Here is a 24416-nt window from a genome sequence, read left to right as displayed (position 1 = left end):
AAAAAGTAAAAAGAGAAGAAAAAGAAAGAGTGATAGACAGGTGTAAAGAGAGCCTGTGAGAGACAGAAGAAAAGAAACACATAAATAGAAAAGGAGTCACAAGGTAAGAAGGAGGGGAGAGAGAGGTGAGAAAGAGAGAGCGAGTAACAGAAGAGAGCATGTGGCGCGCAGACAGAGGAGTGGAGAGAATGAGAGCGCTCTCTCACCCCATCTTCACAGACAGCAGCTAATGAACTAAGAGAGCGAGAGACGACACGTATAAAACTAGAGATCTGCTACCTGAGGAAACTTTCTGACACCTACAAGACACCTGTCAGAGACCATTATTGGGTTACACACAGATAAAAAAAAAAGCCCAGCTGGAAGATGCACTTCTGTCATGGAGAATAACGTAAATGCTGAGACAATGGGAGACTGATAGGACACTCTTTTGACCTCTGCGCTGACACCTTGCAGGATGGAAAGACGGAAATTGGAATGGAAAATTCTGCATGGAAATTTCTGAAAATTTCTTGTGACAGTTTTCTGTCAGTTTTGAGCTTCGAGCTTCAGGTAAGAACATTTGACTTATTATTTTTTAATAACTGTGAAGTTTTTTTCTTTACCTGTGTGCAAGACTCAACCTAAAAAACAACTAAATGAGGCAAACAAGATAAGATAAATGGCGGTCTGTTTGTGTTACATGTTACATCTTCGTTTTGGGTGAACCAGAAACATTTGCCTTTTAAATTACGCAAATGACAAACAAAATTCATGAATATGAATGAGCACAGACTTATCTGCACTGAATTGAGACAAGGCTCACGGTGTATCAGTACAAAGCTTTTCTGCTTGAGCGAATCCTTCCTTTTTTTCTGCATTTGATCACATCTTCAAATGACAGCAATAGCCATGACCTGAACCAAAACACTGGAAAAGTGACAACCAAATTACGCTGATATCCTCAGACTGTGCATAGCTGATATTATGCTTTTTATGTTTTCTAAAATATTTTAAAATCTCATAACAATATAATACAATGCAATACAACAATACAAATTACATATAAATAATTATATAATGAATATACATGTACACACACACACACACACAAATACACACACATATATAAATTGTCAGCAAAACTGCACACAAAAGTAAGATAAAAAAGGAAAAATACAAATGACAATAATTACATTAAATACATTAATTGTTTTAATAATTAATTAAAACAAATTATTTGTCAACAGGTGTTTTTATTATTATTTTTTTATTTTATTTTATTATTTTTTTTATTATATATATTTATTTTGCTTTTTAAACTAAAGTTACTACATTAAATAATTTCTCTTTTTCACCAGGTGCTATAATGTCAAAAAGGAATATTTTCATTGAACTGAAAATGAGAAACTGTAATCTGGTGAAAGTTTTATTTTTAAGTTTTAAAATTATTTTAATCAGTGAACCTTGTGCCCTTTACTAAATCTCAACCTACACAGCGGTTTCATTCCAAACAACTCAGCATAACTATCTTACCTTTTGACTAATTGGTGGCTAATTTGTATTCACTCATACATTTTTGTACAATCTGCTCACACTACACTGACAGGTTTAAGTTTGACCTTCATGCTTAATTTTTTTTTCTTCAAATGAATCACATACAAAACTGCCAACTTGTAAAATCCTTAAATTTTCTCATGAGATTGGGTTGGATCATTAACACTGTGCTTATGAAGTACATATCGCACACAGCGCTCTGATATGAGCATGAGTTTTAGAAACCATAGCAACTAACTAACACACACACACACACACACACACACACACATACGGACACACACAGTGTCCAACTGTGGGTCCGGTGCCAGCTCAATCTTTCCGCCCCGCCCCCCACCGCTGTCATGCTGTAGTTGCTGTGCACACAGCTGGTCAAAAAGACACATTTAGGTTGTCATTTTCTCTGGTGACAGAAACTCAGTGGAGCGGATCCAACAGAACCACGCTGGTGGAACCAGACAGGTGGCTGTAATGGAGTCTGGGCTGTTTAGCACCTGTTGCTCAAGACACGCATACAGCCTTCAAAGAAACGCTCTGACAACATGTCAGCATTCACTATGAATCTCACACCTCGGCTCGGCATCTGCAGAACATTGATCTTTCATCCCATGTTCATCCAATGACCCGTTGAGGAACCTGTGATTTTTAATTACATCTAGAGTCTGGCCATGCCACCCGCCCTGAAAAGTTATGGTTCTCTTCACGCAGTTGGCTAAGAAATACAGACCATTAAATTCTCTGTGACCATCTGGCACTGAAATCCACAGGTTCGTTGCTATGGTACTGTGGACCGCAAGTGGGCAGACTTTTTATTTATGGCCCACTCTACCCTCATACCAGCCCCCTCCTTCAATTGTGTAATATACACAATTATGCTACATGTCTGAAGAATCTCTTGAGAGGTGCAGGAAGTAGATCAGTGTGCTATTTCAGGCCCTTGGTGACGATTGTCAAACGCCCCTCAGCAACATGGGTTGAGAATAAATTACATCATCACCATATGCTTGAATGTGAAATACACTAGTCATGAAATGAAAATATGTATAAAACTTTTGCCATATGGAGAGCCCAAGGTCAGGGCTGAGGTCATGAATGAACAAAACACAATCAATAGAGAATTTGCACTGTGGACAAAGGTTTGTTTTTGTAATTTTTTTATTGACTGATTTTTGCCAAGAAGGATGTTCGCAAAGAGAGCATCTTTCGTTCTTGAAAAAACAGTCCTGTTTTCGGCTGTCTAATCCCATCCCTAACCTGAACTCAATCCTTAACCATCAGTTTTGGGAACTGTCTTTGAAATTGTAGCTTACTACGTTTATAACTGAAAAAGGTTTTTAAAAAGTTTAAAATTGTTAAAGTAACTAACTACATTTAAGTAATTGAAGTAATTTTGTTTTTCATAAATAAAAGTGCTCTAATAATTTAATCTGATGTATTTTTGAATTTTTTAACTGAATTTGTTCTAAATACAATAACAAAAGAGTCTGTTCATTTACATTAACCATCCAAATGAATCGATTCACTAGAAATCATAATCAAACTTTCCAGTTCTATATATGAGAGAGAGGATAATTTAGCATGAAACAATTCACTATAATGAATTCCAGTGCTTCATATGATAGACAGAAAGAATCATTTACGATTCATTTATGATGAACAAATCAGACTTTTCAACCCTATATGTGTGAGAGAATGTGTGTGTGTGAGAGAGAGAGAGAGAGAGAGAGAAGATCATTTATGATTCACTTGAACAATTCAGATTAAATGCCTTGAACAAGACCTATCAGTGCTACAGTACAAGATTAAATTTTTAGATACACTACAATGAATCAGACTTTTTAGCGCTATATCGGGGAGAGAAAATATAATTTAGGATTCATTTGAATGAATAAGATTCACTACAACGAATCAGACTTTCTAGCTCTAGCTATTGGAGAGAAAATATAATTTAGGATTCACTTGAACAAATCATATTCAATTACTTGAATCAGAAAGGATAATTTGGGATTCACTAGCCTGAATCATAATCACTACAATGAATCCGACCTTTCAGCACTATAAATGTGAGAATGAAAGGATCATTTAGGACTGACCAGAATGAATCAGGATAAATCAGATTCACTACAATGAATCAGACCTTTCAGCATTATATATGAGAAAGAGGTGATTCACTTAAATTAATCAGATTTTCCAAAGCTACATATGAGAGAGAGAAAGAGAGAGTGGACCATTTACAGTAGATGAGCATGTTTGATTATTCCCTCAGCTCAGACAAATGAAAAAATTAGCATAGACATGAGTGGACAAGTTTAAACTGGGGATCTATGTACAAGGTGCTTCTTTTGAACTTAAGTAGAGTTAAAACAGAGCTAAATCTAAATCCTGATTGAAAGGGCAACTCATGTTGTTGGGTGCCAGGCCTGTAAATCCATTGAGGAGCCGAGATCAAGCAGGAAAAGGTCAATTATATCTTGCACTTATAAGCCACTTGGCTCCGTCTGGAACAAAGCCGAGGGGGACGTAAATACCTGGTGCTGGGAAATGCTGAAGCTGGGGTGTTTGATAGTAATCTGACCATGGTGAAGAGAGTCTGATGTGAGTGTTTGAGTCTGATAGACAAGAATTCACTCATTCAAGTGCCATCCTAGCAGATGCTTCCTACCTCGCAGCATTGTGCATTTTTAGTTTTTAAAAGAAAAACTCATTCTGAATGATTTATAAGCCTTTTTAATTACTGGGACACAGAAAGTGTCCTCATAATCACCTTCATATTATAAAACCTATGTCATACCCATGTCACTATGCAAATTTGTGTCCTCATAAACCACATAAACATGCACACGTGTGTGTCTGGGTGCATGTTTTAAAGTTCCAGTTTGTATACGTATATGTATATATATATATATATATATATATGTATGTATATATATATATATATATATATATATATATGTATGTATGTATATGCAAGCTACTTAAGGACAATGTAAGCAATCAAAATCAACAAAATAGCAATGATATGATATTCAAGTGCTACGACAAGTCTCAGTTTGCTTAACGCAGTACATGTAGCAAGGTTTTTTTTTATGAATTATATAATAAAAAGAAAACGGAATAGAAAAAGAATAGAGCAAGCTAGAGTTAGAGGCCTTTTTTGCTTTTGTTAATTGTATAATAAATAAAAAGAAAACAAATAGATAGATAGAACACAAAAAGATTAGAAAAGCTAGTGTTTTTTTTTTAAAGAAAAGATTTAGAATAGAGAGTGCTGGAGTTAGAGGGTCAAATAAAGATGGAAGAGATGTTTTTTAGCCGATTCTGTAAAATGGCTAAGGACTGTTCGGATTGAGTTAGGCAGGTCATTCCACCTGGAAAGAACATTTAATTTAAAAGTCCATGAAAGTGATTTTGTGCCTCTTTGAAATGGCACAAATAATGCGACATTCACTTGCAGAACGCAAGCTTCTAGATGGCACATAAGTCTGAAGTAATGAATTGAGGTAAAGGGGTGCAGAGCCAGTGGTGGTTTTATAGGCAAACATTAATGCCTTGAATTTTATGCAAGCAGCTTTTGGTAGCCAGTGCAAATTGATAAACAGAGGTGTGACATGCCTTTTTTGGCTTATTGAAAATTAATCTTGCTGCCGAGTTCTGGATTAACTGTAAAGGTTTGATAGAACTGTCTGGAAGATCTGCCAAGAGAGTATTGCAATAGTCCAGCCTGGACAGAACAAGAGCTTGAACAAGGAGTTGTGCAGCATGTTCTGAAAGAAAGGGCCTGATCTTCTGATGTTGAAAAAGCTAATCTGCAGGACTGCACAGTTTTAGCAATGTGGTCTGAGAAAGTCAGCTGATCTTCAATCATCGCTTCAAGGTTTCTGGCTGTTTTTAAGGAGTTTTGGTTGATGTGTCTAAATGGATGGTGAAATGAAAAATGAATTGTGATCAAACAAAGAGTTTGCTGGAACCACAAGCAGTTCTGTCTTGGCAAGGTTGAGTTGAAGGTGATGGTCTTTCATTCAGCAAGAAATGTCTGTTAGACAAGCTGAGATGTGAGCAGCTATCGTTGGATCATCAGGATGGAATGAGAGGGAGAGTTGAGTGTCATCAGCATAGCAGTGATATGAAAAGCCATGTTTCTAAATGACCGAACCTAGTGATAACATGTAGACAGAGAAGAGAAGTGGTCCAAGAACTGAGCCCTGAGGCACCCCAGTAGTTAGATGTTGCGACTTGAACACCTCACCTCTCCAAGATACCTTGAAGGACCTATCTGAGAGGTAAGACTCAAACCACTGGAGTGCGGTTCCTGAGATGCCCTTTGCCAATAGGGTTGACAGGGGGATCTGGTGGTTAACCGTGTCAAAAGCTGTGGATAGATTGAAGATAAGTATTGAAGATTTGGATTCTGCTCTTGCCACTCTTAGGGCTTCAAAAACTGAGATCAAGGCGTTCTTGGTTGAATGTCCACTTCTGAAACCAGACTGGTTGCTGTTGAGGAGGTTGTTCTGTGTGAGAAAGGCAGAGACTTGGTTGAACACAGCTTGTTCAAGTGTTTTTGCAATGACAGGAAGAAGGCAAACCGTTCTGAAGAGCTCTAAAAGAGGCTGGTTAAGGGTGGGTTTCTTAAGTAGTGGGGTTATGCAAGCCTGTCTAAATGCTGAGGGAAAAACACCAGTGTGAAGGGATGTGTTAATGATGTGAGTGAGTGCAGGTACAACTGCAGGAGAAATGGCTTGAAGGAGATGAGATGGAATAGGACCAAGAAGAAGTAAGATGATGAGAAAGGATGAGTTTGGAAATTTCTGCCTCAGAGAGTGAAGAGAAGGATGTGAATGAGTGTATGTTTGCTGGTAAGATGTGCTTGAAAGATTTTGGTGTAGAAAATTGTGCACTGATGGTTTGAATTTTATTAATGAAGAACGTGGCTAAGTCATCAGAGTTGATGACGGAGGGGGAGGAGGAGGACAAAGGAGTGAGGAAAATGTTTTAAAGAGCATGCAAGAGTTAGACAAATTGTTAATTTTGTTATGATAGTATGTCCTTTAGCAGTGAAGACATTAGCAGAGAAGGAAGAGAGGAGTGACTGATACACATTAAGGTCAGTAGGATTTTGGGATTTGCGCCACATCCTTCCAGCAGCCCTGAGCTTAGAACGATGTTCTTGGACAACATCAAACAGCCAAGAGGCAGAAGGGGAGGTATGGGCTGGCCTGGAAGACAAGGGGCAGATAGTGTCTAAACAAGATGTAAGAGTGGAGCAGAAAGTATCAGTAGCACTGTAAGCATCAAGAGATGCTAACTATTTAGTGGGAGGAACCGAAGATGAAACCAAAACATATAGCCAGGAGGGCGAGAGTGAGCGCCCCAAAATAAATAAAATAAACGTTCAGAATATTTTTATTTTCTTTCGGTTTTTGCTCCACCCTGCAGCCCCAAAACCCCTACCTTAAAAATGAACATTTTATCATTATTTTGGGCAGAAAATAACATTATAAAACATAACTTAAATTAAGCAATAAATTAATTTTTATTATCAGCAAAAGTATGTTTTAAATTATGAAAAAATGTAAGCACTAAAAGTTGCCTGATTATAAGTTGTTTTTACAAGAAATGCATTTGTGTAGGCCAATTTACTAGCCTATATATTGGAAATATTCAAACACAAACTGCCGACATTTAAGATGAAATCCAACAGAGATTGTAAATCACCAGTCCCTTAACACACAAATGAATTAATAACCAAAAGCTACTATGATCTGGAGCCTGCTGTTCCTCAGACCCATTCCAGCCAATAACATATCTAATCTTCTCCTGCCATCAGAATAATTATCTCATTTTGTCCCATCATTTCTCTCTCTCTTTTTTTCTCCATGTCAGACCTTCTAATTGACAGTCTGAGGAGTGCTGTCTGTGACCTCTCACTAATCGTAGCTGCACTGGGTCCACCGAACCGTTGAGTTTATTCACAACCCTAATAATATTTCACCATGTGGGTGCCAACAAAATGTCCCTAATTGGTATAGTGAAGATCTTTGTTTGCTTTCACAAACAGATTTCCAAAACACAATGCATCAGTTATTTCTATAACATCACTCCCAGCACAGCAAAACCTATAAAATCTGAATTGTTCAGAAAAGGGCTGAACTGTGCTTGTTCTCTTTCAAATCTCGAATGTGTGTTGAATGCTGATTGGCCAAATGAGACGGCGAGATTGTGAAAGGGGCTCTAGATAAGCCAGTAGATGATCTACAAGACTTAAGGCTTAAAAAAAAAAATGACCAAGATCTCACAATGGGGCAATTGTCCTGAGGCACAAATGGTGGATGGAGTACATTAGACAGTCTGTGTTTCATATATCTGTCAGCGTGAAATCAACTGAAGCTGAAATCTAATCACAGTTTGTGTTGAGATGATGCCATTTAAGCGACTGACTGACAGCTTTAGTCGATTACGTCAGAAGCATGTTTAATTAACCCCTGACATTTTACTGTCATTAGCTCATTATTGGCTTAATGAAGATACTACTCAACACATTGTGTACATGTAAGATATATCAATCTGTGATAAGTTATGGGCACACATATAAATTGGTTCTTGGGAAATACAATAAAGTACTAGCGTTAGATGCCATTTTTCCATTCAATTGCACCACTATTTTTCTATTGTTTTTATATGTAAACATGTACATATTAGACTATTGCATTTGCGTTTCTTGCAGTGTCTTAACATGCAAGACATGGCTTTCTAAAAACATGACACTCAATTAAAGAAAAAAAAAAAAAAACATGTCTTGAGACTGTTTTTTCCCCCATCCCACAACCCACGACTCACGTTTTTTTTTTAAAAGCAAAAACGCTTTCTGTCTGAATGGCTCCTTAGCGCAGCTGAATTCATAAAAATAAATCCACTGTTTTGCTATTTGCTATTGCTAGCAACAGGATTTTACTGCACAAAATTTGTATAGTGCTAGATGAAACATCTATGTTTTAGTCCTGGAAGAGAAAGACTTCCAGGATTTCACATGCTACATGCTAAAGCTAATGATGCTATACCACCTAACGGTTAATTTTGATAAACTTTTAGGACTACACTGGTTAGCATATAGATGTCCTCAATGCTAAACCGTTAATAAATTAAACATTTTCTTTTGGTCAACGCAGCGAATTTGCATGACCAACTTGAACACAAGCGCAAAAATGCCATAGCGTGGTTTCCTATTGGAATGACTGAATTTTGCTTCATGGGGGAAAAACATTTGTCAGGATGTTTCTTGTGAATCATGATTGATTAGTCACATTACATTTACGGTTCAGGTGACTGGCTAAAGAATTGATGTTTGGCTGTTGAGCAAGTACCGTTAAAGTAATTGCTAATGCTAAAAGATAGTTTTCTCTTTGTTCAAAGTTAATAGTCAAGTCACTTACTGCACTTTATACATTACAGATTCTACTAATCTCTAATTTTGTTTTCAAAATATAGATATGTAAATACAGATTATTTTCTTACCCTACAAAGACAGACACACACTTAAAAATATTAGCTATTTGCTCCCTTGTGATCGAATCCTCTGTTTTTCACATGCCCCTCACACATACACACAAAAAACACACACTTTAATACGTGATCGCCTCCCTTAACACAGATCATTGCCTCACCTCCCTCTAGAGCTTTTATTGTTGCTGTGAATGTCTCCTATGTTTATCTCTCCTCTTGCACCCTCAATGTTTTCCTGTAGAGCCTCATGGCTATAAATCTTCAAAAAGACATTCAGCCACACAAAGGAAATGCCACAGGCCATCACCTGATCTGCCACCTCTCAAGACTTCTCATGAAACAATCCATTTAAGGGTGAAAAACACTTTCTGTCAAGCTTTTTCCTGAACATCGACATATAAAAAAGATGACCAGCTCTCATTGATGGTAAGATGCCTCAGTCTGGCATATCAGATTCTCTCTTTATTCTCTGCAGCAATTTAAAAAGAAGTCAACAAAAGACACTTTACTAACCTCCACTAATAAGGCAGCACGTATACTGTGCAAACATTATTATAGGACAGAATGATCACAAAGACACAGCAAAAGTTTTTGAACCCCTACAAAAAGACTGCTGAGCTCTAATTAGCTTAGAAAAAAATCACTATAATACAGAGAGAGGAAAGGCAGTAATTACCTTGATCACTCTTCATTGTTCCCGTTGTGGAGGATCGTAGCAGCTCTGAAATTCTCTGTCTATAATTAAAGCCGGCTGCCATCGCTGGTGACAGAACCTTCCTGGAGGTGAGAGCAGTATCTCAATACTAAAAGACACTTTTAATTGAGCATAACTGAGAAAGGGAAATCAGTAATGGTTGGACGGTCCAAAACAACAGGGAGAGAGAAATGAATGCAATAGTGACCTTTACATGGCCATATTAAAGCAGTCATACAAATACATACATTTCTCTGACAGGAAACATTTGGCAGTTTTGGAAACAAACAAACAAATATTATTTACTGATTTCATACATAATTTTTACATTATTGAATGTCCAGTAATGTCAGCTCAATTTTTTTTCACTCAAATTTAGATCATGTCAAGGTACAAATTTGTCCCCGGAATATGGTTATGTACACACAAAATTAGGCCTGAAACTCCTGAAAAGTCTTAAATATTAGAATTTATAACAATAATAATTATTATTTTAAATTTTTATGATAATAATGTAATAATAATGTTATATTTAAAAAAATAAAAAGGCAAACATCAGTTACAAATTCAACCTGAAGTATCCTTATATTTCCTGTAAATTAAAGAAGTTTATTTTGTTTATTTATTTATTTTTATTTACAATAATTTGGGTTACAGTTTTGAATGGTTGAACACATTGAATGCAGTCAGCATAGCTGTACAAACTGAATAAAAGGAAGGCAATATTTCCTAATGTATTTCCCATCATGCCACGTTTCATGTGTCACAGATACATTTTTGGTAATACAAGATGTGAAAAATCAAGCTGTTACAGGGCTACCCAAAATATTAATTGTGGAACAAAGCTAAACATTACATTTTTGATCAATTACTATGACAGTCAATATACAGTACAAATTTATGAGATATATTTGATGTGTTTAAAAAAAGGTAGTTTTTCATATTGGAATTTAATCTAGCATAACTAATTGTTCTAAACATGGAATTTCCATTTTTAGTGCTCTCACAAGAAGTCAAGGGACACCAAAATGTACTGTACCTGTGAAAAGTGCAGAACAAAAAAACGTTTTCAGAAGGTCAGAGAACGTGAAGCCTCTAAAGGGCACTTCCACTAAAGAGACTAATTCTTAAATCATTCCACCTGTAATGAAACGACCTTTCCGCATGAACTTAATCCCAATAAAGCGTCTCATATTGGCCTTGGTAGACTCATATGTGCAAAATCAAACAGTTCATGCTTGAAGGTGGAGCGTAATGAGATGCAACCTTCTGAGTCCTTCTGCTGTAGGGCGAACGCCAATGTGACAATGGCATTTTAAACTTAATGAAATTATACTAGGCGTCCTTTGTCAACTAGACAGTCAGAAGCTATTTGTGCTTTGACGGCTCACCCGAAGGGATGTACTGGGACAGGGGTGAGATGGCTAGTTATGTTATCCATGTGCCTTGTATGAAACGTTCTGGTCCGACAGACTTACACCAGGGTGTGTGAGTGACTTTTTCTTCTTTTCCCTGCTGTTCCCATTTACCCAGGGATGTCCTGCCTGGGATGACATTTACAAGCAGAATGCAGGGTACATGAAGCATGGGGATAGATTAGCAGACTGACAACTGCAAGTGGCACGCTGTGTCTGTTTACCTTTGTACTTTGAGAGATTATAGAGTCAGCACATAGTGATTTTTAGATTTCTGCTAATACCCTCAGGTAGTGATTCAGAGTATGTGATTCATGCAACCAGAAAACCTTATGGCACATTGGCACAGCCTGAACAGCACATCAATTTGACATTTTACTCATTTAATTTAATTAAAGACAGACACTGGCAAAAATATAGTTTTTTATGTACTTATCAGTTGTGACCAAGTCTTTTTGGTCACACTTTATTTTAAGGTCCAGTTCTTGCTATTAACAAACTTTTAACTATAACTTCTCCTTCACTAAACTCCTGTTTTGATGGTTTTTTGTTTTTAGTGTGGTAGTTGTTAAGTTTAAGTATTGGGTAGGATTAGGGATGTAGAATATGGTCATGCAGAATACTACTAATAGCAGAATAAAGTACTAATAAACAGCCAATATGTTAATTTTCCACTTCTTTCAACTTTGCAGTTTTTTTATTGTATTTTATACCTATAATAATAATAATAATTCATAAAATGTATATAGCGCTTTTCTAGGCAATCAAAAACTAAAATATACCCCACCCCCTACCCCCCACAATATTCAGATTTCTGTTCTGGAAATGCATGCAAATTAGTGCATATTTAATTAGATAATGCCTAATTTGCATATTAAAACATACCATTTCAGAAAAATTCTTAAATTGATCAACTGGGGAAGTATGGTGATATATATTTCATAATTTTCTAATCCTAGGCACTTGGGGTGCCTTATATAAATTCATAAAATGTTATTAAATTAGTAAATAAATAAATCACATTGCAAAATAGTGCATTTTATGTAAAGTGCTGTTTCACCATTGCTCATAAAATTCTGTTTAATTTATGAAATATAATGAAATATCAAATTTCTAAAATTGATCATTAATAACATTAACGTGAATATATTAGTATTATTTCTCACACTGTGTTTATGGAAACAGGTGTATTAGTAATTTATGCTGACAGTGAATGTAATATTATTAAAAACTACACAAACAGCTATTGATTTTATTCTACTTCTCTGATTTCATTTTGGAGTTACAATTCATGTCAAATCATGTTTAATAGGGATTAAATTGAAATTTAAAAGGCGTTCTCATTTCAATCTGGAATGGCACACAACTCCTCCAACTATAGACTTCCAATAGAAGAAGCTGCAGGGGAAGAAATGATAACATCGACCTGAGAGGAGACTTCTCTAATTGAACATTTTCATTAGTTACCAAAGGGTGATGTGAACTGGAACGGGTTTGATTGGGTTTTTATTTATGTACATGCTCACAAGTGCCTCCCGTCTTCATTGTGGTACACACACACACACACACACACACTGGAGGTTGTCATGGCAACATTCTCCTGTTGTTGCGAGAGGGGAGAATTTCAAACAGTCTGTTAACACAGAAGCAGAGCATCCTCTGATCCCATACTCCAATGTCTCACTCATAGAATAAAGAAACCGAGGCGAATTGCATGATGACAGCCAATTTCATAAAGTCGACATATGGTGCAACTCATTTAAATTGACCCAAAAATTTGATTCATGTTATATTATGTCTTTGTGCCTCTTTAAATACTAATTCCAGAATGCCACAATGATATCATCAGCTAGCTATAAAACAAGCAATTAAACCTGCAGTTAAAGAGTGAAAAATGTGTAAGATATTTTCTAACTTTGGTACGACAACAGCTAGCTGCAAATCAGTTTCGGCACATTTTAGCTTGTTTGTGACGGCAAAACTTCAAGTCATCACCGCTCTTCGGTAATTCAGGGGTGTCAAACTCAATCTCATATGCGTCCTTTTTTTAACTTGATTATCACAGCTAAGTCATGCGCATTGCTGATGATGCCTATATAAAGCATAAAGAGAAGATTCAATTATCACCTCTCTTCTCTTTCAGCTCTATCAGATCGCATGAACGAAGTGCTAACTCTTTCAACATGGTTGCTGTTGACGTAAAGAGTCAACTTTATCCCACACACCTCCAAAATGTGATTACAACACTCTCAGACACCAGACAAGTCAACATACTCTACAAAGCCCGAAAATCCTGTCTGATCGTGACCGTTTCAAGGTAAGAACTTTGACTAGAATGAAAGCGAACAAGATAGAAACATCTGAACACATCGACAGCATAAAACAACAGTTTTGTTGGCATTCGATGACAAATGGAGATCCAGTCTGTTATTGTCTAAAAATAAGAAGACATATGACTGCATTTCCAAGCACTCTGCATATAAACGACTGTGAAATGAGGGCGCTTGTTCATATTTACGGCCTCTTCTTGTCACAATTCCTCTCCTAGTAACATAAGGACATGAACACAAACACGTATTAGCATGCACACACACACAAAGACCCATTTGTCTCTACAAACAGCCGCAACTGTGTCAGTATTTCCCTCTCACAGATGTTGAATCCGGGTTGGCAGCTGAATTTCAGGGCACCATGGTCAATGTGACACCCAGTATAGACCCCGCGGTGGCCCACGAGAGGTACAACTACCTCGCATTGATATGCGGCGTGCCTCTCATCCTCATCATCATCTTGGGGAACGTCCTAGTGTGTCTCAGTGTGTTGACCGAACGTTCTCTTAAAACCGCAACTAACTACTTCATCGTCAGTTTGGCTGTGGCTGACCTTCTTTTGGCTGTGCTGGTCCTCCCGCTCTACGTCTACTCTGAGGTGAGTGCCAGTGACCGATGAGAGATGGTCTAAACTCCTCCTCTATGTTTCGGACTACTAATTCCCTAAACTTTGACTTAGCTGATGCTTTAATCCATGCAAATAATGCTACACTTATTACCGGGACAGTCTGACTGGAGTAATTGGGGAAAACTGTCCCGCTCAAGGCCAGAAGGATGATATTTAATGAACTGAGTGTATTGTACACCCAGTGATTTGTCTTTTTTTTTTTTCTCAACTTGGAAAAGATTTCAGTAGGACATGCTGGTACATTGAGCATTGAGCGCTACAGGGTTTCTGAGAATTCATGAGTCATTCAGATCGTGTTGAACTTGTAATTATTCCTCATTGAAGTGTTACTATTGGAAAAGTGCAAGGTGTTTGAAATGAATGAGAAGAATATGATGAAATCAATAATTGAGTCATTCAGAGCGCTACATTGTGTCAAACTAGACTTCTCAAAAATGAGTGTGTTGTGCTACTTATGTTTAACATGGGGGTCGTGTGCCTGTCAATGTTTGGTTATCAATCCAGATCTTTAAAATCTGCATGAAACACTGAGTGCAGTCTGTTTGACTTATGTAGTTTATTAAGAAAAGTATGCAGGCTGCCACTTTTGATTTGATTTTATGCACCAGAAACTGACTGGTGACAGGTTTGCAGTGGTGGGGCTGAAAAATAAGATGGTTTGGTGATGTCATCTGAAAAGGGAAATTTAAAAGGAAGATCTAGTTATTTAAGTTTGGTAAGATATTATTAAGATGGGTATTTTCTATGGACATGCATTAAGAAATATAGGGTCAGCTTTGATTTAATGTCAACTGAATGCCATTTGAGGGTACATTTTGTATATTTCTAATGTCTCATGGTGTGAATTTTTGCCCTTGAAGTTTGTGTCTGTGAAGTGAATCTTGATGCAGTGAGTGATTTCCCTCAGAGACTTCCTGTCTTTATTGTATGGTTGGTTTGAATTAACAGAGGGTTTGGTTAATTCTTTGAATGAATTCAAACTGTAATTGCAGTCAATCAAGACCATCAAGTGATTAACACCTACAGTACCATCTGCTCCCAAAAGATCCCTGAAGACTTACCTAACATGGCCTTGAACATGACTTTAAAGAACATCTCACTCCAAAATATTTCTTAAATATTTGAATATCACAATTAAAATATTTATATTTGTATTATAAATGTAATATTTTGATGTTTTTAATAGTTTTGGATGAGTATTGGTATTTTATATATATATATATATATGGAATTGATGCCCCTGGCAGATACTGTACAGATGAGTGTGTGTGTCCTGTTGTCTTACACATTCTATCTTTCTCTGTCTATGTGTGTGGGTGTGTTTTAGTTCCTGGGGGGCATGTGGACCCTGAGTATGTACATCTGTGATGCCCTAATGACTATGGACGTGATGCTCTGTACTGCCTCCATTTTGAATCTATGTGCAATTAGTGTGGACAGGTGAGACACGCACCCCCACACACAACTGCTCAGCCACCACTAACTAATAAAAAATGAATACAGTAAGAAATTACTTACACTGAGTTCTGTTGGAATTATGTCAATATATACAACAAAAATAAAAATAAAACATAAAAAGCCCACATATTATGGGACTTCTTAACATGTTATCTCTATGGAAGCCCATTTCCGCCATATAATAAAAAAGTCATGCTTTGATAATTAGGACATAAAAAGTTGAAATTATAACCTTTTGTGGCATAAAAACCGTAAGAAGTCAAAATTATGAGATAAATAGCTAAAGTTGTGACAAAATAAAATATGACAAAAAGCCAGAAATATGACAAATGTGAGAAAAACAACAAATAACCAAGTCATAATTATGACTTTTTTGCCATAATTATGACTTAATATCTCATAACTTCGACCTTTTATCTCATAATTACTACTACTTCATATCTCATTTACCAAAGCATGATTTTTTTGCTGGAAATGGCCTTCCATATACCTCCACAACTGGAAAAAAATTTAAGAAAATAAATTAAAAAAGATCTATCTATTGGAAATGGCCTTCCATATACCCCAACACTGCAAAAAAAATAGAAAACGAATAGGTTGTCCATCCAGATTATCTACAGTACCCGTTTCTTGTGGTGGTCCCTAAACTTTCATATGATTTTTAATGATTTTTTAACATTCAGCAGGTCTGTTTTGTGCCTCTCTGAGCGTTCACACAGTGAATCTTAAATCGGTGGTTATGTGTGATTGGCATCCAACGGGATGCTAATGAAACCTCAACGTGGAGCTGAATTTCATTACTTACACAGTGCATCAAGCATCACCGATTCACATAAACAATATAAAACAACTTCAAGAGGTCCCAGACCAAGGCAAAGCAGGGTCACTCCGTCTTTGACGTATATTAAAACAAAAGCGAGATTGTCTCTGAAGATGAAAACCAAGGTTTGTGGTCGAAAGGGTGTAGATGATTGAAAAGATGAATCAGACTTATAAGGTGTCATGCAATTTAAAATGATTGTGCTAGAATCTTCCACTGTCTCGCAGGTCATTAACAAACATAAACACAAAACATGCTTTAAGGAGTTGTCAATCATGATTTTATGAATAGACATAAGCTTAACCAACGTAACTGCAGTAAAAGCAGATAAATAAAGGTAGAAAAATTGTCTGACTGAACATTCCATCAAACTCAACTGTGCCATTTTTTGCCTCAAAATATTTCTCTACTATCCTGTCTATCCCGTCCATTAATTTTTTTTTTAAATACTGTTAAATATATATATACACTCACTGGGCACTTTATTACAGTAGGTACACCTGTTCAATTGATTGGTAACACAAATTGCTAATCAGCCAATCACATGGCAGCAACTCAATGCATTTAGGCATCTAGATGTAGTGAAGATGACTTGCTGAAGTTTAAACCGAGCATCAGAATGTGGAAGAAAGGGGATTTAAGTGACTTTAAATGTGGAATGGTTGTTGGTGCCAGACGGGCTGGTCTGAGTATTTCAAAAACTGCTGATCTACTGGGATTTTCACGCACAACCATTTCTAGGGTTTACTGAGAATGGTCCGAAAAAGAGAGAAAATATCCAGTGAGTGGCAGTTGTGTGGACGAAAATGCCTTGTTGATGTCAGAGGTCAGAGGAGAATGGGCAGACTGGTTAGAGATGATAGTAGATGATAGTGGTTCAGACTGGTGGTGGTGGTGTAATGGTGTGGGGAATATTTTTTGGCACACTTTGGGCCCCTTAGTACCAATTGAGCATCGTTTAAACACCACAGCCTACCTGAGTATTGTTGCTGACCATGTCCATCCCTTTATGACTACAGTGTACCCATCTTTTGATGGCTACTTCCAGCAGGATAATGCACCATGTCACAAAGCTCAAATCATCTCAGACTGGTTTCTTGAACATGACAATGAGTTCACTTTACTCAAATGTACTCCACAGTCACCAGATCTCAATCCAATAGAGCAGCTTTGGGATGTGGTGGAACGGGAGATTCGCATCATGGATGTGCAGCCGACAAATCTGCAGCAACTGCATAATGCTATCATGTCAATATGGACCAAAATCTCTGAGGAATGTTTCCAATACCTTGTTGAATCCATGCCACAAAGAATTAAGGCAGTTCTGAAGGCAAAAGGGGGTCCAACCAGGTACGAGCAAGGTGTACCTAATAAAGTGTCCAGTGAGTGTATATATACATACCCTCATGCATGGCCATCCTTAGCTGACAAGCGGGCCAAGGCGAGGTGGGGGTAGTATGGGTTGGTCTTACACATGACATGGATTCGTCTGTATGTCAAAAATGTCCAAGTCCAAGGGGGAACAATATCAGGGGAACAATATCATTGGAATCACTTTCAGAAATGTTTATTTTTTTTAGTGGAAGGACAATAAGAACACAGGCAGCCAATCAGAATCCATCCTGCTTTAAAGAGCTGGAGTATTTAAAGTGGTAGACAACAAAACGTCTCAGGTTACATATGTAACCATGGTTCCTTGAGGGAATGAGACGCTGCGTCGAACGCTATGGCGAGCACCCTCTGCGTGACCATGCTCTGAATCACATGTGTAATCAGCCCAATGGAAAGGCAAGACGTCATAGGCGGGTACTCGATTTGAAGTACTCGATTTTGGTATGCTTCGCCCCCGAAAGCAAACCTCAGAAACTTTCTGTGTTGGGGAAGGATGGAGACATGGAAGTATGCGTCTTTGAGATCTATCATGACAAACCAGTCCTCGGACCTGATTTGCGATACAACATGCTTGATTGTGAGCATCTTGAACTTCAGTCGCATGACTGAGTGGTTTAACTGACGCAGATTTATGATCGGATGAAACCCTCCATCCTTCTTTGGAACTATGAAATACCAGTTGTAAAACCCGGGTTCCCTCTCTTGAGGAGGGACCACCTCGATGGCCCCCTTCCTCAATAGGGTATTCACTTACTGTTCCATAACCAGAGCCTGCTCTGGTCTGACCACAGTTGAATAATCCCATTAAATCTCGTCGGTGGAGAGCCAAACTGAATGCCATAGCCTTTTTCTACCATGTGCAGGACCCATTGAGATACATTTGGCAGTAGTTTCCACGCTACTAAATAATCTACTAAGGGAATCAGTCTCTTGAGACTGAAATCTGGTGTTACTGAAGCGGAGGACCAGCCTGGGGCAACCGATCTAGCAGTTTTACAGATCCCCGAAGGGGAGGCGAGCCTCTTAGCTCCGCTACACTCGCGGGCGGAAGAAACCGAGAGCAGTGCTTGCTGGAAGCTGCTGCGCCCTGGAACTCTGGCAGGGTTGGCAGACCGACTTCCCGAGGGCACTGAGGTGAGACGGGCACTGTGTGATGTGGTGTGCACCGCTCTACCCCATAGGGGCTAACCTCTGAAATCCTGACCCAGTTGTGTCAGGATTTCTTAGCCGAGGACCTCCTAGCCTGAAGTACATTCCTCAGATCCTGCTTAGGCTGGGAAGTCCCCGACCCAGTGTGGCCTCTCCGGTCCCAATGTGGGGGAGGAAGACATACGACGTGTCGAGCTCTCACCCCGGGAGAAAGTAATCACAGTGCGGGCTTCTGAACCCAGAAATCGGGCAGATCTGGTGGGTGAAGAAGATGATAGGGACGTGCCCATCTCCATTCCCTCCAGCAGATCTAACTGCGAAACCCATTAATCTGCCTCGGCAGAAGCGGGACCAGCACCGTGAGGAACACTGGCGAAGGCTCCCTCCTCAAAGAGAGCCTTCCGGGAATGAAGCAGATGCAGTGGGAGTTGCTCACAATGCGGGCAGTCGGCCCCCTCGAGAGCTGGTTCTGCATGCTTCACCCCCAAGCAAGCCACGCATAGATTGTGTGTATCCCTGCTTGTGATGAACACACAATCTATAGTGCGAATCGGTCTCGACCTTCTCTTTTTATTTCTTCTTTCCTTTTGCCTTGGGCATGATGGAGCTTATTAAGGTTGTGTAACTGGACAGACAACAGTAAATAAGACTCACAACACATATTGACTGACAACACACAGAGCACTTGCTGAAATGACAGAAGGCTAACGCTGGCACTGCCGCATGTGCTTTTAAGCTTCCTTTTCAATGACGTCACCCACCTATGACGTCTTGTCTTTCCATTTGGCTGATTACACATGGGATTCAGAGCATGGTCACGCAGAGGGCGTTCCCCATACCATTCAACGCAGCTGGAGTTCTTGAAGAGGAACTACAGTGCACGCTTTTAATACACGGAATGTTATTGTCCACTGATGTAATTAAAGTTATCATTATACTTATCCTAATAAGTTTCAGTGAATCTTATTACTTTCTCTACATCTTTGTTACAGGTACATTGCAGTAGTGGTCCCTCTGAAATACAACAGGAACCAGTTTAGTGTTCGTCAGCTAGCCTTGATCACAGCCACCTGGGTGCTTTCACTAGGTGTAGCCAGTCCTGTCATATTCGGCTTAAACCAGGTGCCCAACAGGGACCCTCATGTGTGTAAGCTGGAGGACAACCAGTTTGTGGTCTATTCCTCCATCTGCTCCTTCTTTGTCCCGTGCCCTGTCATGCTCCTCCTGTACTACTGGATGTTCAGGGGACTAAAGCGATGGAGCTCTGGCCGTAGCCGGTCGCACCTCCACCACTCATCCAGAGGCCGTAGAAGCCTGTCTTTGCGCCTAGGAGCGGCTCTACAGAAGGAGAAGGGACGGGCGAGGGAGAAGGTGGTGTACCTCATGCCTGCAAGTCTCAGTCCGACATCTCTCACCGCTACCCCGACTACTCCAGTCTCCCCAGCTAGCCCGGTTACTCTTACCACAGATGAGCTGGCAGAAGGTCAGATGCCGGCAGCAGAGAGTGACCCCATGACCACCCAGATGGACAGTGCTTCGGATGCAGAGAACCCTGAGCGTGCCACTGAAGATGAGGGCGGACAGGAGAATGGTGTAGGGAAGAACCATCGCCCTCATACGGGACGCCACCACAGCAAGAGCAACAGGGTGAGCGGACGAGAGCGGAAGGCAATGAAGGTGCTGCCCGTGGTTGTGGGTATGTATCAATTCAGTTCAAATGTTAGTTGTTGTGCTCTTCACAACATAAATGTCTAAAGCATGGAAACCCATTTCTGCCACTGAATAAAACATAAAAAAGGTGATTGCGACATTTTATCTCACAATTCTGGCTTTTTTCTCGCAATTGTGTGTTTACTCCTTGTAATTATGACCTATTTCTCAGAATTGCGTGATATAAACTCATAATTGCAAGTTATAAAGCCAGAATAAAAATCACAATTCTGACTTTTTTAATATAGTTTATATCTCACAATTCTGACTTTTTTTCTCAGAATTGCATGATACAAACTCACAATTCTGACATTTTCTCTTAGAAATGAGATATAAACTCGCAATTTTGAGTTATAAAGTCAGTATTGTGTGATATAAAAGGTTATATTTCACAATTCTGACTATATTTCTCAGAATTGTGAAATATAACCTATATAAAAAAAGTCACAATTGCGAGTTTTTCATGCAGTTGCCAGTTTATATCCTGCTATTCAGGCTTTATAGCTTTCAATTATGAGTTATTATCATACAATTCTGAGAAAAAAGTCAGAATTGCAATTCTGTATTAAGCAATTCTGAGAGAAAAGGTCAGAATTGCGAGATGTAAACTCCCAGTTGCGAGAAAAAATGTCAGAATTGTTAGACTTCTTAGAAAAAGTCGCAATTACCTTTTTTATTTTTTATTCAGTGGCAGAAATGGACTTTCATAAAAGCATCTTAATGTGCATTTTAAGCTGCATATTAAAAATGAATTAGTTTTTGTGTTTCTTGATCTGGTTTAATTTCCTTTTGGTTGACCAATGGATTTTGGCTTAAGGGATTAATGTAAACATGCGATTAATCGTGATTAATTGAATCCAAAATAAAAGTTTTTGTTTACATAATATATGTGTGTGTACTGTGTATATTTATTATGTATACGTAAATACACACACATGCATGTATATATTTCAGAAAAATGTTTTGTTTATATATTAAATATATTTATATATAATATAAATTATATGAATATAAATATAAACATGTAAATGCATGTAAATATTTTCAAAATATATAGTGTATGTGTGCGAATTAATATATACATAATAAATATAGACAATACACACACTTTTATTTTGCGTAATTTTATTATTATTTTTTAAACTTATTTTGGATGCGATTAATTGCGAAAAGCACTCTGCGTGCAAAAAGAGAAAATCAGCATATTTGGATTTAGAATAGATGCTTGAAAACATCTTGGGAGCATCATGAACATTCTCCTAAACATCTGATATGAAATGAGACAGTGTTTGAGTGAATTATGACAACAATCGTATTTATTTATTTTTTACGGGTGATCTGTCCCTTTAAGATGATTTTAGGGGACTCCAGCATCCAAAACAAATGCTGGTGAGCAGCCATGCTGGTCATTTCAAACACTCAAAGTGCCTTGCCGTGATCTGAGGTTTTTAAAATCAAGACTGTGCGGGTATCCATCAGTGTGCTTGAATGTTCATTCATGTGAAAATAATGATTCAAGTCATGAATAAATGCGTAAGCAGAATTTAGAACTAAATGACAGCCGTCAGGTGGTCAAGTATGATGAAAACACTGCTAAAATGTCACATTCTGCAATTTATAAAAACTTTCTATGCTTTGATGTAACACCTGCTGCTCTAGGATTATTAACATGACAATTGCTTTCTAAAAGAAGTCCTTTCAAGTATAAAATATATAAAGCTGTTTCCAGGGCAATGAAAGCACTGACCATATTAGAGGATATACATAAACTCCTAACATGATCTTCTCCTCTCCAGGTGTGTTTCTGGCCTGTTGGACTCCTTTCTTCGTGGTCCATGTGACAAAGGCGCTGTGTGAGTCATGTGACATCGGGCCGACGCTGATCAGTGTGGTCACATGGCTTGGTTACGTGAACAGCGCCGTCAACCCCATCATCTACACTGCCTTCAATGTCGAGTTCAGGAACGTCTTTCACAAACTGCTCTGCTGTCGCACCTGAGGCCAAACGCTCTTTAGCACAAGCCTAAATTCATGATGAATTATTAAATAATTCAAACAATAATGATTTACAAAAACAAAAAACAAAAAAAAGAAAAAAAACACCAAGATGATCTGAGTACACAGTGGTCTCCAAGCAAAGGAATGCTTTAAGAAAACTGAAAGTTACAAAATGATGGATTACCGAAAAGACTGAATGCACAGTGGAATGTACCATTGAGGAAAACTTCTGATGCCTTAGTTAACTGAACATTTTCTTGTAAAACTATTGTTTGAACACTACAGTAGATAACAGAATACTGTTGATTCCATAGCCCAGAGGCATAAAATATGTGAAAACGTCCACATTGAAGCTAACAGTTGTCTGTGTTTGATATGTGATTGGTATCAGTGTTGATTTAATTATTTTTAAATGAATTTTCATACCCCCCCCCCTTTTTAAGTGTTGGTTGTTTTCAATAGATATGCAGAATGGTCAGCCAGCTTTTTAATGGTTTAAGAGCAAGTTAGATGTGATCATGAACTGTGTTTGGAATGGCATACCAGCATACTGTGTAAAAAGCAGTATATTGTCAGTATGATGCCTAATGTTTTTAAAAATTTATGCAATATGGAATGGACAGTTGCAGAACTTGACACATTGTGTTTACTTCAAGCTCATTTATTTTTCACATATGCATACTAGAAGACTGCTATACTAATACAAGAAATATGTTGTCTACTAGAGGTATGCTAGTATGCTTATGCTATTCTGAACACAGCCATCGATTCTTAAAGGTGCATATGGTGAGATTTTGACAAAAATTAACTAAGCCCTGTAAAACCATGCAAACATAGCCAGGGAAAGATCTCATTTTCATGTCTACATCACCTTTAGTTGGAACAAACAGTGTTAAGAAGTTAATTCTGTGGCTTCATACAAAGAGGAAATTGTGCCAACTGTTGGGGGTGTATATACAGTTGCCAAAATCATTGGATGCTTTTCTCTGCCCTAGTACACACAGCCTGCCAATTTAGTTTTGTGTGATTCACAAAATGTGTACTGTAGATGTGCTCAGCAGTGACTGGTAATAAATTGCATAATGGCACAGGGATCGTGGGTATTATCTGGGGTGGATTATAGTAATTGTGCTTCTAAGAATCAGTGTTGTACAGAGACTTGTGGAATGAGTATTGCTGTTCTTGTACAGGATCATCAATGCATCTGTCACTTTATGGAGATGTAGTATGTGCTTTACTGCTTAAACTGTACAAATATATACGCACTGAGCTTCATAAGTCTGAAACCACACTAACAATCTGGGACTGAATTTATGATTTGTGAAATTCATCTTAATTTTACTTTACTATGGTAATATAATATGAAAAAAATAAATAAAATAAAATTATAAAATAGAAGACTTTGCATGTGTGGTCTCATCCTTTTGGACCTCACTGGATGCAAATATATACGCTACAGTTGAAAAGTTGGGGGTTGGTAATCATTTTTATTAATACTTTTATTTAGCAAGAACACCTTAAATAGATCAAATGTGACAAATGTGAGGTTTTGATATATTTGCGGTAGGAAATTTACAAAATATCTTCATGGAACATGATCTTTAATTAATATCCTAATGATTTTTGGCATAAAAGAAAAATCAATCATTTTAAAAATCAATAAATAAAATTCAATAATAACTACAAATATACCAGTGCGACTCAAGGCTGGTTTTGTGGTCTGGGGTCACAAATGTGATAGTAAAAGACTTTTATAAAGTCAAATAAATGCTAATCTAAATATAAGAAA

The 24416-nt window shown here is 38.0% G+C and overlaps 1 protein-coding gene across 1 annotated transcript; it reads left to right on the top strand.

The window, feature by feature from the left end:
• Positions 1-24416, top strand: LOC109067421 (D(4) dopamine receptor-like). Its single transcript, XM_042722143.1, has 6 exons — positions 1-552; positions 13286-13459; positions 13796-14070; positions 15428-15540; positions 19912-20615; positions 22426-24416. The coding sequence occupies exons 3-6, from the start codon at positions 13834-13836 to the stop codon at positions 22626-22628; spliced, it is 1257 nt and encodes a 418-aa protein (XP_042578077.1). The 5' UTR covers positions 1-552; positions 13286-13459; positions 13796-13833; the 3' UTR covers positions 22629-24416.

The sequence above is a fragment of the Cyprinus carpio genome, chromosome B4 (assembly GCF_018340385.1).
Source record: "Cyprinus carpio isolate SPL01 chromosome B4, ASM1834038v1, whole genome shotgun sequence".
Taxonomy (NCBI): domain Eukaryota; kingdom Metazoa; phylum Chordata; class Actinopteri; order Cypriniformes; family Cyprinidae; genus Cyprinus; species Cyprinus carpio.
This window is presented reverse-complemented; position numbering and strand designations above follow the sequence as displayed.

Coding starts and splice junctions, on each gene's coding strand:
- LOC109067421 (XM_042722143.1), top strand. CDS start 13,834: ATGGTCAATGTGACACCCAGTATAGACCCCGCGGTGGCCCACGAGAGG. Junction 15,541..19,911: donor TGTGCAATTAGTGTGGACAG/GTGAGACACGCA, acceptor TCTTTGTTACAG/GTACATTGCAGTAGTGGTCC. Junction 20,616..22,425: donor GGTGCTGCCCGTGGTTGTGG/GTATGTATCAAT, acceptor TCTCCTCTCCAG/GTGTGTTTCTGGCCTGTTGG.